Here is a 13,785-nt window from a genome sequence, read left to right on the forward strand (position 1 = left end):
GGCAGGTGGAGTTTAATTTGGATAAATACGAGGTGCTGTAGTTTGGCAAAACTAACAAGGGCAGGACTTATGCAATTCAGGAGAGGGCCCTGGGTACTGTTGTCGAACAGAGAGACCTTAGGGTTCAGGTGCATAGTTCTCTGGATCTCCATGTGGAATCACCAGGCATTAACATTGAAGACAGTCTCAAGGTTAATCTGTTACAGTTTGGCCAGAGCCTGTTGTAATTGGCAACAGCTGGAAGATGAGCAACTGCAAGAGTTGGTGAAGATTATTGTTTAGAACTGTGGCCAGATGCCCTGGGGCCTGAATGAATAGGCCCACATCCAGAATGGGCAACTTTTCATTGTATTGTCACTGGATTATAGCATGTAACCTGAGGGCATAAAAATCCCATACTCCATCTTATTGGAGATCATTTGAAGCATGACACATGGCTAGAAATATCCTGCCCTGTGTAATCTAATCACACGGTGGCACGGTGGCACAGTGGTTAGCACTGCTGCCTCACAGCGCCTGAGACCCGGGTTCAATTCCCGCCTCAGGTGACTGACTGTGTGGAGTTTGCACGTTCTCCCCGTGTCTGCGTGGGTTTCCTCCGGGTGCTCCGGTTTCCTCCCACAGTCCAAAGATGTGCAGGTCAGGTGAATTGGCCATGCTAAATTGCCCGTAGTGTTAGGTAAGGGGTAAATGTAGGGGTGGGTTGTGCTTCGGCGGGTCGGTGTGGACTTGTTGGGCCGAAGGGCCTGTTTCCACACTGTAATGTAATCTAATCTAATCTAATGACATAAATCGAGCCACGGCACTTATGTAGGCAATTTGAAGGCAATTTCTGCACTTAGTATTTAGGTATAATAAATGCCTGTTGGATTGTTAAAAGCACAATATACACATTCAGCTCCTTGTGTTCTGAGGGTTAACATTTGTCACATCAGACAGATAACCTGCTGGAGGTAAAGCTGCACCATCAATGTTCAGGGCTGGCAGGGAAAGTAGGTTTTCAGTCTATCTCAGCCGGAACAGAAAGTAAACTGACATTGATGAGTTCAGTCTGAACCATTTGCTAGCCATCCAGCCAACTGAGATACCCAGCCCCACTGTAATGTCATGAAACAAAATTTGACACATTGCCACATTGGAATATATTCGACCAAAAGCTTGAACAAAGATGTGTGTTTTAAGGTGTGTGTCTTTAGGAGGAAAAGCAGAGAGATGGAGATGATTCAGGAAGGAATTCCACGGCTTAGGGGCTAGTCAGCTGTAGGTCCATTGTTAGATGAAAAGCTGAGAACCAGGGATTGGCGCGGTGGCTCAGTGGTTAGCACTGCTGCCTTACAGCACCATGGCCTGGGTTCAATTCCAGCCTTGGACAACTGTGTGTATGGAGTTTGTACATTCTCCCTGTGTCTGCATGGGTTTCCACTGGGTGCTCTGGACTTTTCCCACAGTCTAAAGATGTGCAGGTTAAGTGGATTGGCCATGCTAAATTGTCCCATGGTACACAAGCTAATGAGAAGTGCAGGGATGGAGTTGACCTGGGTGGGATGCTCCTCAGAGGTTGAAGCAGATTTGATGACTTGAATGGCCTGTTTCCACACTAGGGATTGCATTATTCTCGGGAGAATAGACTCATGAAAAGAGGATATTTAGCACTAACCTCTGGAATTCTGTATCCCAGAGTGTAGCTTATATTGAAGGCTGAGATCAGTAGAGTTTTTGATTTGATGTCGTAAGTCAGTCATATTTAATGGTGATATTTAATGGTGAGCCAGTATTGAGAGGCTCCACTTGCTCAGATTTCCCGGATTGTACATGAGGTTGTTGTGTTTGTTCTGAAGAGCACTTACTTGATATTTGAAGAGTAAAGCACTAATGGCAGCACCCAGCTCGGCCATGAAGACCACCAAGATTAGCATGAAGAACTGAAAGAAGACAGACCATCCTCATTTCAGGTAAAGGTGGCAAACAACAGAAATACATTCTATATCCACATCTCTGTCTCAGCTCTCTCACCCTCCCTCTTTCACCGGACTGAAAATAATCCACAGAACTCAAGGTGGATTACAGGCTGCACTGGGCACTCGATATTGGTTGTAACTGAATGGAACTAATCAAACATACACCCAATCTACTCGTAAAACAAATGCTGAAAGGCTCACCAGATCACAATCAGACTCATTAACAGATCTTCCTTAAAGAGGACACTGGAAATCTCAGGGATTGGAGCAGGGGACAGTTCCAGTGAAGAATTAGCCAAATAGCTTTGTTGGGTTTTGTCAGTGGTCAGATGGTTCTTAAGTTACACTCTTGGCCTGGCTGATCATTGATCTGATCTTTGGCAGTGTGTTTGAGGGAAGACATCCCCCGGGGACTACTTACTGCCAGCTTTTAAATCATCGGCTTTGCTCAGTGACCTGGTGAGCAGGGAACTGGCCTGAATGGAACTGGTAAATGGGCCCTTCTCTGGCATCAATGGCAACTGAGGCCACTTACCCGACAATTACTGCCTCTTGACACCCTGACATGCCCTTGAGCATTATCGTTCTGAAGGATGGGGTGCACTGGTTACGGGAGTAACGCCTTGAGTCTTAGTTGGTGTCTTTTCTTCCCTGAGTGGGATTTTATAAACCCAATTGATCTCCATCAGCGGGAGATCAACCCAACCCCAAATGTCCAATGATCCCACTGAGACTGTGGGATCTGTAATTCACAGTAAGGGTGGTCATCACTGCAGCATTCTGACACTTAGACCAACCAACGTCATGCTTAACACCAACTTAAAGGCGATTTGTTTATAAAGTGCACAAAATCACGAACTGAAGAAAACGAGGCAGACTTACAAGCATTAACAGACCCCTGCTCTCCCGGTAGGCCGCGACACTTCCCAGAATTCCAAGAATGAGGAGCACAACAGATAAAACAATGACGTAAACAGTTCCAGCAAAGAACACCGTATTGATTGACACAATGTGTCTGATCGCAGAGGGATAAAGTAACAGCAATAGCACAGCTGCCAGGAGGAGAAGTCCACTTAGCTGTAATGCAAAGACACAGTCATCAGGCTCACCCCATAATACAATAAAACAAACATCATCCGACATTAGGTTTTGGGAATGGAGCTGGCCAGGTGGAAGGGCTATCGGCTGGGGAGCACCGTGACAAAAGTGATCCGAATTCAGTTAGATTTGTGGCAGCTATTTGGAAAAAAAAGCAAAGACAAACCAGGAATAAAAGTTCCCAAGTTGTGATAAGCTAATTACACGGAGCTGAGATTTGATTGAGCTTAAATGAACTGAAAACAGCCGCTTAAAGGTAAGTCCTTGTCAATTTACAGGGAGACAGACAAAAAGATTATCTTGCGGGTTCAGAGCATATCTGTTTCCTTAATAATAAAGAGTAGAACTAACCAATCCAGAGGCCGCTGGATGGCAAGGAAGCCTAAGGAAAGAAGAGAAAAAAAGAGAAGTTTCTGATAAATACTAAGGACCCAAATGCTGCTGAAACCCTAAAGCTGTAATAGCTGAAATAAAAAAAGCAAATTTGGGTTGCAAAGAGAAGGAATGAAAACATATTGGCAAGTAAAATCAAGGCAAATTCAACCATCTTTAATCAATGCTTAAAGAACAACTGTATGAGGAGAGAAAATGCTGATCTATCAGGGAATTTAAAGGTAATCTCTACATGAACTCTTGGTATGATTCAATGAAGACATTACATTTGTTTTCACAAAAGAGTTGGAGAGTACAGAGATGACAATCAGCAAAATATTGGCTGAAAGTAACATACTAGAGGGGAAATGTTAAGGAGTTTAACACTTTTGTAAGTGAATAGGTTCCCAGGTACAGTTAAAATGAATCCTAGACTGTGAAGGAAGGAAATAACTGACGCACTTTCTAATCCCCTGTGACTACACACATGGTGCAAAAGGACTACAAGACAATTCACATTGCGTTATTATTTTAAAAAGGGAGGAAGGGATAGACCAAAGTCATCACAGTCCATCTCAGTGACGGGAAAATTGTGGAAAAAAATTCTGAAATAATTTTTTTGGAAACTATTCTAAGGGATAGAGTATATCTTCATTTAGAAAGTCACAGATTAGTAGCTTGTTGAGGGAATGTCCTGTCTGAATAACATAATTGAATATTTGGAGGCAGTAACAGGGTGGTTCAATGAGCAAAGTACATGTGAAATATTCATTATGGATTTTACCAAGGCTTTTGACAAGGTTCTACAGGGCAAATGGGCCATGTAAGTAAAAGACTATGGGATCCAAGGCAAAGTATGGTGGCCCAGTGGTTAGCGCTGCTGCCTCACAGCGCCAGGGACCCAAGTTCGATTCCAGCCTCGGGCAACTTTTGTGTGGAGTTTGCACATTCTCCCCGTGTCTGCGTGAGTTTCCTCTGGGTGTTCCGGTTTCCTCCCACGGTCCAAAGATGTGGAGTCCAGGTGAATTGGCCATGCTGAGTGTTAGGTGCATGAGTAAGAGGGAAATGTGTCTGGGTGGGTTAACTCTTCAGAGGATTGGTGTGTTCATGTGGGGGCTGAAGGGCCTGTTTCCATGCTGTAGGGATTCTAACCTAATCTAAAAAGTAGTAAACTGGATTCAAAGTTGGCTCAGCCACCAGAATACAGGGTAAAGTTCTGTGGGCTGGAAGACTGCTTTTGGTGGGGTTCTAGAGGCTCAGTATTAGGTCCCTTGCCATTTGTGATATGGTTCAGTGAATTGGACATGAATGTGATGGGTACAATTCAGGAGTTGTAGATGAAAATGCACTTGATTTTGAAGAAGAGAGCAATCAACTGTAAGAAGATATTCATTGAGTCAATGGGCTGAGGAGTGGTAGATGGAGTTTAATTTGGATATTGCGTTTTGGTGAAACAAGATGGACAGGATTTGTACAATGAAAAGTAGGGCCTTGGGTAGTGTTGTAGGACAGATAGACCGAGGGATTCAGGGACATATTCTTTGAGATTTGTGTCGCAGGGTGATTAAGAAGGTGTTTAGCATGCTTGCCTTCATTGCTCAGACCTTGGAGTATCGGAGTTGGGACATTACGCTAAGACCATACAGAATGTTAAACCGGAGCGAATTCAGAAAAGGTTTACCTGGGTGTTGCTGGGAATGGAGGCTTTGAGTTAAAAGGAGAATCATAGAGATGTACAGCACGGAAACAGACCCTTCGATCCAACTCGTCCGTGCTGACCAGATATCCCAACCCAATCTAGTCCCATTTCCCAGCACTTGGCCCATGTCCTTCAAAACCCTTCCTATTTATACACACACCCTGATGCCTTTTAAATACTGGGACTTTTTGCACTGGAGCACAGGTGTTTGAGGGGTGATCTTACAGGAGTTTATAAAATTATGAGGGGCATAGATATGGTGAATGGCAGGTATCTTTTCCCAAGGGTGGGGCCTTTTTTTTAAATTGAGAGGAGAACAACTTCAAAAGGACATGAGGGACAACATTTTTATACAGAGAGTGGTTTGTGTGTGGAATGAACTTCCAGAGGAAGCGATGGATGAGGGTACAGTTACAACATTTAAAAGACGTTTAGATAAATACACGAATAAGAAATGTTTGGGGGGGGGCGGATATGGGCCAAATGCAGGTAGGTGGGACTAGCTTGTTTTGGGATTATGGTTGACACAGACTGGTTGTGCCGAAGAGTCCGTTTCCGTCCTGCATAGTCCATGGGTATATCAGTGCACTGGTTCGGTTCCAAGACAGAAGCAAATGGAATTCAGGCTGGAAAAGTGTGAAGTAATGGTTTTGGACAAGGCCGGCAAAGCAAGGAATACTAAATAAATGGACAAATTGTGAAACACTGAGGCGTGTGAAGAAACAGGTAGATCGTGTCCCCAGATTTCAGGAAACTTGATCGACCGGCAGATGAGATGGTTATAGAATGTTATCTTCAGTAATTGACACACTGGCTAGGTTGGGTTTTGTAACTTTGGGGTTTGCTTGAATTGATGTCAAAGGCCAGAATCTGGAGGGCTCAGCCCTGAGTCCATCGATCTATCAGGGGGTAGTGTGCAGGGATTGGGTGGAACTTGACATATCCACACTTTATAGGGACTGAACGGCACCGTGGGCGGCACGGTGGCACAGTGGTTAGCACTGCTGCCTCACAGCGCCAGAGACCCAGGTTCAATTCCCGACTCAGGCGACTGACTGTGTGGAGTTTGCACGTTCTCCCCGTGTCTGCGTGGGTTTCCTCCGGGTGCTCTGGTTTCCTCCCACAGTCCAAAGATGTGCAGGTTAGGTGAATTGCCCATGCTAAATTGCCCTTAGTGTTAGGTAATAAGGGGTAAATCTAGGGGTATGGGTGGGTTGCGCTTCGGCGGGTTGGTGTGGACTTGTTGGGCCGAAGGGCCTGTTTCCACACTGTAAGTAATCTAATCTAATCTAAAACTGAATATGATCAAAGTGCAGGTATTTTTAGGCTCATCCAACCTCCGTGTAGGATGTCCAAAATTGGCTTGAGATTATCTAAATAATGCTGGAGATTTTTCGGAGAGGGAGATGACCCTTTTGGAGAGGGCTAGAAATTGATAAAGAGGTCATAAAAGGTGATGCAATTCGGCCCAGCAAGTCCATACTGACCCCGCCCCCCTCCCCCTCCCCAAAGAGTAACCTTCCCAAACTTATTACTCTACATTTCCCCTGACTAATGCACCTAATCTACACATCCCTTAATACCAAGGGCAATTTAGCGTGGCCAATTCACCTAATCTGCACATCTTTACACTGTGGCAGGAAGCCAGAGCACCCAGACACAGGGAGAACGTACAAACTCCATGCAGAGGAGTCACCCGAGGCTGGAATCAAACCCAGGTTCCTGCCGCCTGATGTTGAGAGGAACCTAATTTTCCAGTTATGGTATATGGAAAATGCCCATCAATAAGGACTGCCTGGATATTGTAGTGGCAGCATTGCAGAGCTTTGATCTGATTCATTGAGTGTGGGCTCACTCTGCTCTATTTAACATGCATCTAGTTCTGTATCTCAGCCTCACCAGCTCAGCACTTGGTTTTCAGAATACTTCAGTGCTTTCTTTGCCTGCCTTCCTCTGCTCCTGACAGGAATTAGGAGGATCTCCCAGCTTTGTGTAATGAGCAGATAAGTTTATAGGCCCTGAGGTATAGCATGGGATTGATGAAGGGAGTTGGAGCATTGGCTGAAAGATATCGCTGCACAAATATGACCAGCGGGGCATGGTTTGGCTGGGCTATGAGACATTTGTCCCTACTTCAACACCAGCACACTCCTAAATTATGCCCCCCCCCCCCCCCCTTCGATGTTAGTGATGAGGATTTTGTAGGTTGAACAGGAAAGGTAAATTGAAAGTTTAGAGGCATGGGAGATAGCAATCAGAACACGAGTCAGGGAACAGAGTGGAGCTGCATGGGAATAACTCAATCATGGGGCATGGGCAGACGGACCTGGTTGAATAGGGGTACAGATCATTGAAGGTGGAGACAGCAGTTAATAAAGCATACAGTGTTCATGGCTTTATTAATAGGGGAATACAGAGAGTTGTACAAGACACTTGTTAGATCTTCTGCTGGATTACAAGAATGGTTCCAAGTATGAGAAATTTCAGCCATGAGGACAGATTGAAGAAGTCAAGACTATTATCCTTGAACAGAAAAAGACAAGGAGAGATGAGGCAAAGATTTTCAAAATCATGACTGGGCTAGTCAGAGTAGATTGGGAGAAACAACTCCTGCTCATAAAAGAAGGAGAAAAAAACAAGAGAGAAAGAAAAAAAACAAGAGAGGTATCGATTTAAAGTGATATGCAAATGAAGCAAGGATGATGTGTGAAAAAAAAGCCTTTAGCACACAGTAAGTGATGAGGGTTTCCCAGCGGAGATGCATTGGCGCACTGCCACACCATTACCCCACCCACCCCCTTCCCATGACCACCCTCTGCTCTAAGTGTAACAAGCCGACGGAGCCCCATCGGTCTGTACAGCCACCTATAGGCTCACCCTGAGAATCAGCCTCACCTGGGAGGGTTCACTGATGATGATGATGAAGAGTAAGGGTGTGGAATGCACTATCTGGAAATGTGACAGAGGCAGGTTCAATTGAGGCAGTCAAGAGGGGCATTGGTTGGTTATTTGGATAGAAATGGTGTGCTGGCACATGGGGACAAGGAAGGAGATTGGCGCTGGGTAATAAAATCAGTTCAAGCACGATGGGCTGAATAGCCTCACCTTGCCCTGTAGCAAAGCTGTGATGGTGTGAATTACGTTGACTAATGTTCAGCGGAATCCCCTGAGTTATAGACAATAAGGCAGGATGTCTCCACTCCTAGTTTCTGGTGGGTCCACCAATGCACAGTCTGCACTGACAGCTCCAACATGTTCTCAGGTGGAGCAGAGAGTTACCTTCGGCTTCTGGGCCATCTCAAACATGGTCAACCTAATCTCAACAAAACGAGCACTCAGTAGAATCCAAAGCAACGCCTGAAGACCTGGACAACTCGTGAGAGCAGGGTTTGCATTTCTCCTGCACAGCTCCCATCACAGCATCCCTCTGAGATAGTGCAATGTTGCTCATATTCTCTCAAACCCACTTACGCAGATCAGAATATTAAAGGCAACCATCGCGTATTTGACACGTTCAAAGCGGCCCATCTTAAGTCATTGGCAACAGTGATTTCTTACTGTGGATGAGCTTCTAAAATCTGCTGGGAAAGAAAACAAAGAAATGATTTATAAAATAATCCCTTCAAATTCAAGGATCAATGACTGATGTAATCCCTTGTTTCATTTTAGACTCAACAAGTCACTTCTTAACTCAAAGATAGCACCAAAGGTGGTTCACAACTGTGGCATAGATCAGGCACAGATAGTGGGTAACATCTGCACGTGCCTGCATTGTGTTCATCGATGACCTTCCCACAATATCAGAAGTGGGGATGTTCACCAATCTTCGGCACCATCCATGACTCCTCAGACATTGAAGCATGTCCAAATGCAACAGGATCTGGACAATACCCAGGCTTGGGCTGACAAGTGGCAGGTAACAATCACGCCACACCAATGCCAGGCAATGGGCTGAGAAGTGACAGATGGAATTTAATTCAGATAAATGCGAGGTGCTGCATTTTGGGAAAGCAAATCTGAGTAGGACTTATACACTTAATGGTAAGGTCCTAGGGAGTGTTGCTGAACAAAGAGACCTTGGATTACAGGTTCATAGCTCCTTGAAAGTGGAGTCGCAGGTAGATGGGATAGTGAAGAAGGCGTTTGGTATGCTTTCCTTTATTGGTCAGAGTATTGAGTACAGGAGTTGGGAGGTCATGCTGCAGCTGTACAGGACATTGGTTAGGCCACTGTTGGAATATTGCGTGCAATTCTGGTCTCCTTCCTATCGCAAAGATGTTGTGAAAGATGTATTTTACCTGGAGTCGGGGAGTCCAGAACTAGAGGGCATAGGTTTAGGGTGAGAGGGCAAAGATATAAAAGAGACCTAAGGGGCAACTTTTTCACACAGAGGGTGGTACATGTATGGAATGAGCTGCCAGAGGAAGTGGTGGAGGCTGGTACAATTGCAACATTTAAGAGGCATTTGGATGGGTATATGAATAGGAAGGGTTTGGAGGGATACGGGCCAGGTGCTGGCAGGTGGGACTAGATTGGGTTGGGATATCTGGTCGGCATGGACGGGTTGGACCGAAGGGTCTGTTTCCATGCTGTACATCTCTATGACTCTATCTCCAATGAGAGCCAATCAAATCACAGACTGCCCCTTTGATATCACTGTATCCCCACCATAAACATAGTGTTTACGAGAGCAGGTCAGATGTTAGGAATATTGCAGCAGTAATTCACTTCTGATTCTCAAAAGCCTGTCCACAATTTACAAGGTACAAGTCAGCAGTGTGATAGAAATACTCCCCACTTGCCTGGATGGGGCAGCTCCAATAACACTCAAGAAGTTTGACATCATCCAGGACAAAGCAGCCCACTTTCTGGCATCACATCCACAAACATCCACTTCCTCTACCACCAATGCTCAGTAACAGCAGTGTGTTCTATCTACAAGATGCACTGCAGGAATTCACCAAAGATCCTCAGACAGCATCTTCCAAACCTACGATCACTCCCATCGAGAAGGACAAGGACAACAGTTACATGTCCTGCACCTTAACCCTCCAAACCACTCACCACCCTGACTTGGAAACATATCGCAGTTCCTATACTGTTGCTGGGTCAAAACCCTGAATTCCCTCCCTACCAGCACTGTGAGTCCTCCAACAACACATGAACTGCAGCAGTTCAAGAAGGCAGCTCACCACTACCTTTTCTAGGGCAGCTAAGGGTGGGCAATAAATGCTTGCCCAGCCAGCAACACCCATATCTAACGATTGAATAAACAAAAATGGGTGCTCATATGGAGCAAGTATCTGTGTAGCTGGTCCAATTGGTATCAAATAGGCAACTCTGGGTTTGGGAGGATGTCAAATCTGGTGAGATAGCTGCTACTTAAAGGCAAACAGTAAGACCTTCGAGCTTCTCCCTGAACTTGGATGGTCGGCAACACTGTGGAACAATAGGCTAGTGTTCTGTGGTTCTCAGGTAGAGCACGGGGGATCCCGCAAATTGAGTGAAACGGCAGGAATGGGGCATTCATCTCCTTCAATCTGTGGCCAGCTGCCAATCTATCTGATCAACAATGCATGCCTGCAAGATCTCACTCTGTCCAGGACTAACCAAGTCCACCCATCTCTCTGATCAACCACACAGCCCCGCAAGATCTCTCACTATCCAGAGCACCATCGATACAGCCAGGCTCGCTCCGTCTCCCTCTCTCGAGTCAGGAGGATTTATTACCCTGAGTCTCTGTCCTGCCTGGACCTGCTGCTACCCTCACAACATGGTGCTCCACTCCTTGCTGCTCAGACCTGTCCTGAAGCTCTTGGTGGGGGGAGGGGCATCTTGAGACGCTGTTCACAAAGCACTGATTATCTTTCTAAAAGGGAACTCAAGGAGGAGCAATTGAGACACGTTGGGGAGTGGCCTTGAGGGGAAAGCTGGATAAACACGAGAAGGGAATGGCTGAATATGATACAAAGAGGGGCCAGGGAGGTTCGAGAGGAGCATAAAGTCTGACACCATCTGGTTGGGCTGAACGGCCTGTTTCTGTCTATGAATTGCATTCCTCCCTGGAGATCAGAAATACAACAGGAGAGAGATATTGTAACAGGATGGGGGCTCCTGCAAACTGACAGCAGTGAAGAGTATTGTCATTGACATAATTCATCCAGAAAAAGGGCGTGCAACATCAAACATAGTTGAGTTGGAGGTAAAAACAATGGCTACAGATGCTGGAAACCAGATTCTGGATCAGTGGTGCTGGAAGAGCACAGCAATTCAGGCAGCATCCGAGGATAGGCAAAATCGACGTTTCGGGCAAAAGCCCTTCATCAGGAATAAAGGCAGAGAGCCTGAAGCGTGGAGAGATAAGCTAGAGGAGGGTGGGGTGGGGATAGAGTAGCATAAAGTACAATAGGTCAGTGGGGGAGGAGATGAAGGTGATAGGTCAGGGAGGAGAGGGTGGAGTGGATAGGTGGACAAGGAGCTGGGCAGGTCGGACAAGTCCGGACAAGTCAAGGGGACAGTGTTGAGCTGGAGGTTAGAAACTAGGATGAGGTTGGGGAAGGGGAAATGAGGAAGCTGTTGAAGTCCACATTGAAGTCCCTGGGGTTGAAGTGTTCCGAGGTGGAAGATGAGGCGTTCTTCTTCCATGCGTCTGGTGGTGAGGGAGCGGTGGTGGAGGAGGCCCAGCACCTCCATATCCTCGGCAGAGTGGGAGGGGGAGTTGAAATGTTGAGCCACGGGGCGGTTTGGTTGATTGGTGCGGGTGTCTCGGAGATGTTCCCTGAAGCGCTCTACTAGGAGGCGCCCAGTCTCCCCAATGTAGAGGAGACCGTATCGGGAGCAATGGATACAATAAATGATATTGGTGGATTTGCAGGTAAAACTTTGATGGATGTGGAAGGCTCCTTTAGGGCCTTGGATGGTGGTGAGGGAGGAGGTGTGGGCAGAGGTTTTACAGTTCCTGCGGTGGCAGGATGGGAGGGTGGGTCGTAGGGGGGCGTGGACCTGACCAGGTAGTCATGGAGGGAATGGTCTTTGCGGAAGGCGGAGAGGGGTGGGGAGGGAAATATATCCCTGGTGGTGGGGTCTGTTTGGAGGTGGCGGAAATGTCGGCAGATGATTTGGTTTATGCGAAGGTTGGTAGGGTGGAAGGTGAGAACCAGGGGCGTTCTGTCCTTGCTGCGGTTGGAGGGGTTGGGTCTGAGGGCGGAGGTGCGGGATGTGGACGAGATGTGTTGGAGGGCATCTTTAACCACGTGGGAAGGGAAATTGCGGTCTCTAAAGAAGGAGGCCATCTGGTGTGTTCTATGGTGGAACCGGTCCTCCTGGGAGCAGATACGGCGGAGGCGGAGGAATTGGGAATACGGGATGGCATTTTTGCAAGAGATAGGGTGGGAAGAGGTGTAATCCAGGTAGCTGTGGGAGTCAGTGGGTTTGTAGAAAACGCCAGTGTCAAGTCGGTCGTCACTGATGGAGATGGAGAGGTTCAGGAAGGAGAGGGAGGTGTCAGAGATGGTCCAGGTAAATTTAAGGTCAGGGTGGAATGTGTTGGTGAAGTTGATGAATTGCTCAACCTCCTCGCGGGAGCACGAGGTGGCGCCAATGCAGTCATCAATGTAGCGGAGGAAGAGGTGGGGAGTGGTGCCGGTGTAATTGCGGAAGATCAACTGTTCTACGTAGCCAGCAAAGAGACAGGCATAACTGGGGCCCATACGTGTGCCCATGGCTACCCCTTTGGTCTGGAGGAAGTGGGAGGATTCAAAGGAGAAATTGTTAAGGGTGAGGACCAGTTTGGCCAAACGAATGAGAGTGTCGGTGGAAGGGTACTGTTGGGAACGTCTGGAGAGGAAAAAACGGAGTGCTTGGAGGCTCTGGTCATGGCGGATGGAGGTGTAGAGGGATTGGATATCCATGGAGAAGATGAGGCGTTGGGGGCCAGGGAAACGGAAGTCTTGGAGGAGGTGGAGGGCGTGGGTGGTGTCTCGAACGTATGTGGGGAGTTCCTGGACTAGGGGGGGATAGGACAGTGTCGAGGTAGGTAGAGATGAGTTCAGTGGGGCAGGAGCATGCTGAGACAATGGGTCGGCCAAGGTGGTCAGGCTTGTGGATCTTGGGAAGGAGGTAGAACTGGGCAGTGCAGGGTTCCCGGACTATGAGGTTGGAAGCTGTGGGTGGGAGATCTCCTGAGGTGATGAGGTTCTGTATGGTCTGGGAGATGATGGTTTGGTGATGGGGGGTGGGGTCATGGTCAAGGGGGCGGTAGGAAGAGGTGTCCTCAAGTTCGCGTTTGGCTTCAGCGATGTAGAGGTCAGTGCGCCAGACTACCACTGCACCCCCTTTATCCGCTGGCTTAATGGTGAGGTCGGGATTGGAGCAGAGGGATTGGAGGGCTGCGCGTTGTGAGGGTGAGAGGTTGGAGTGGGGGAGGGGGGTCGACAGGTTGAGGCGGTTAATGTCCCGGCGGCAGTTGGAAATGAAGAGGTCGAGGGCAGGTATTAGGCCAGCGCGGGGTGTCCAGGTGGATGCAGTGTGTTGGAGGTGGGCGAAGGGGTCCTCGGAAGGTGGGCGGGAGTCCTGATTGTGAAAGTAAGCTCTGAGGCGGAGGCGACGGAAGAAGTGTGCGATGTCACGGCGTGTATTAAATTCATTGATGCATGGACG

The 13,785-nt window shown here is 47.4% G+C and overlaps 1 protein-coding gene across 13 annotated transcripts in view; it reads right to left on the minus strand.

The window, feature by feature from the left end:
• LOC122557976 (tetraspanin-18B-like) overlaps nt 1-13,785 on the minus strand; it is a 232,561-nt gene that overhangs the window by 16,899 nt on the left and 201,877 nt on the right. For 7 of the 13 annotated variants that reach the window (XM_087996180.1, XM_087996177.1, XM_087996170.1 and 4 more), the window contains 3 exons: nt 8,599-8,708; nt 2,841-3,035; nt 1,848-1,922 (listed from right to left, as the gene is read on the minus strand). In XM_087996180.1, coding sequence (XP_087852306.1) covers nt 1,848-1,922; nt 2,841-3,035; nt 8,599-8,655 — 327 coding nt within the window. In that variant the 5' untranslated portion in view covers nt 8,656-8,708. The remainder of the gene's footprint in view (nt 1-1,847; nt 1,923-2,840; nt 3,036-8,598; nt 8,709-13,785) is intronic. The other 6 variants (XM_087996176.1, XM_087996175.1, XM_087996167.1 and 3 more) reach the window with 1 other exon arrangement.

Source organism: Chiloscyllium plagiosum, unplaced genomic scaffold (assembly GCF_037043375.1).
Source record: "Chiloscyllium plagiosum isolate Xiang-an unplaced genomic scaffold, Cpla_swu_hap1 HiC_scaffold_18, whole genome shotgun sequence".
Classification (NCBI taxonomy): domain Eukaryota; kingdom Metazoa; phylum Chordata; class Chondrichthyes; order Orectolobiformes; family Hemiscylliidae; genus Chiloscyllium; species Chiloscyllium plagiosum.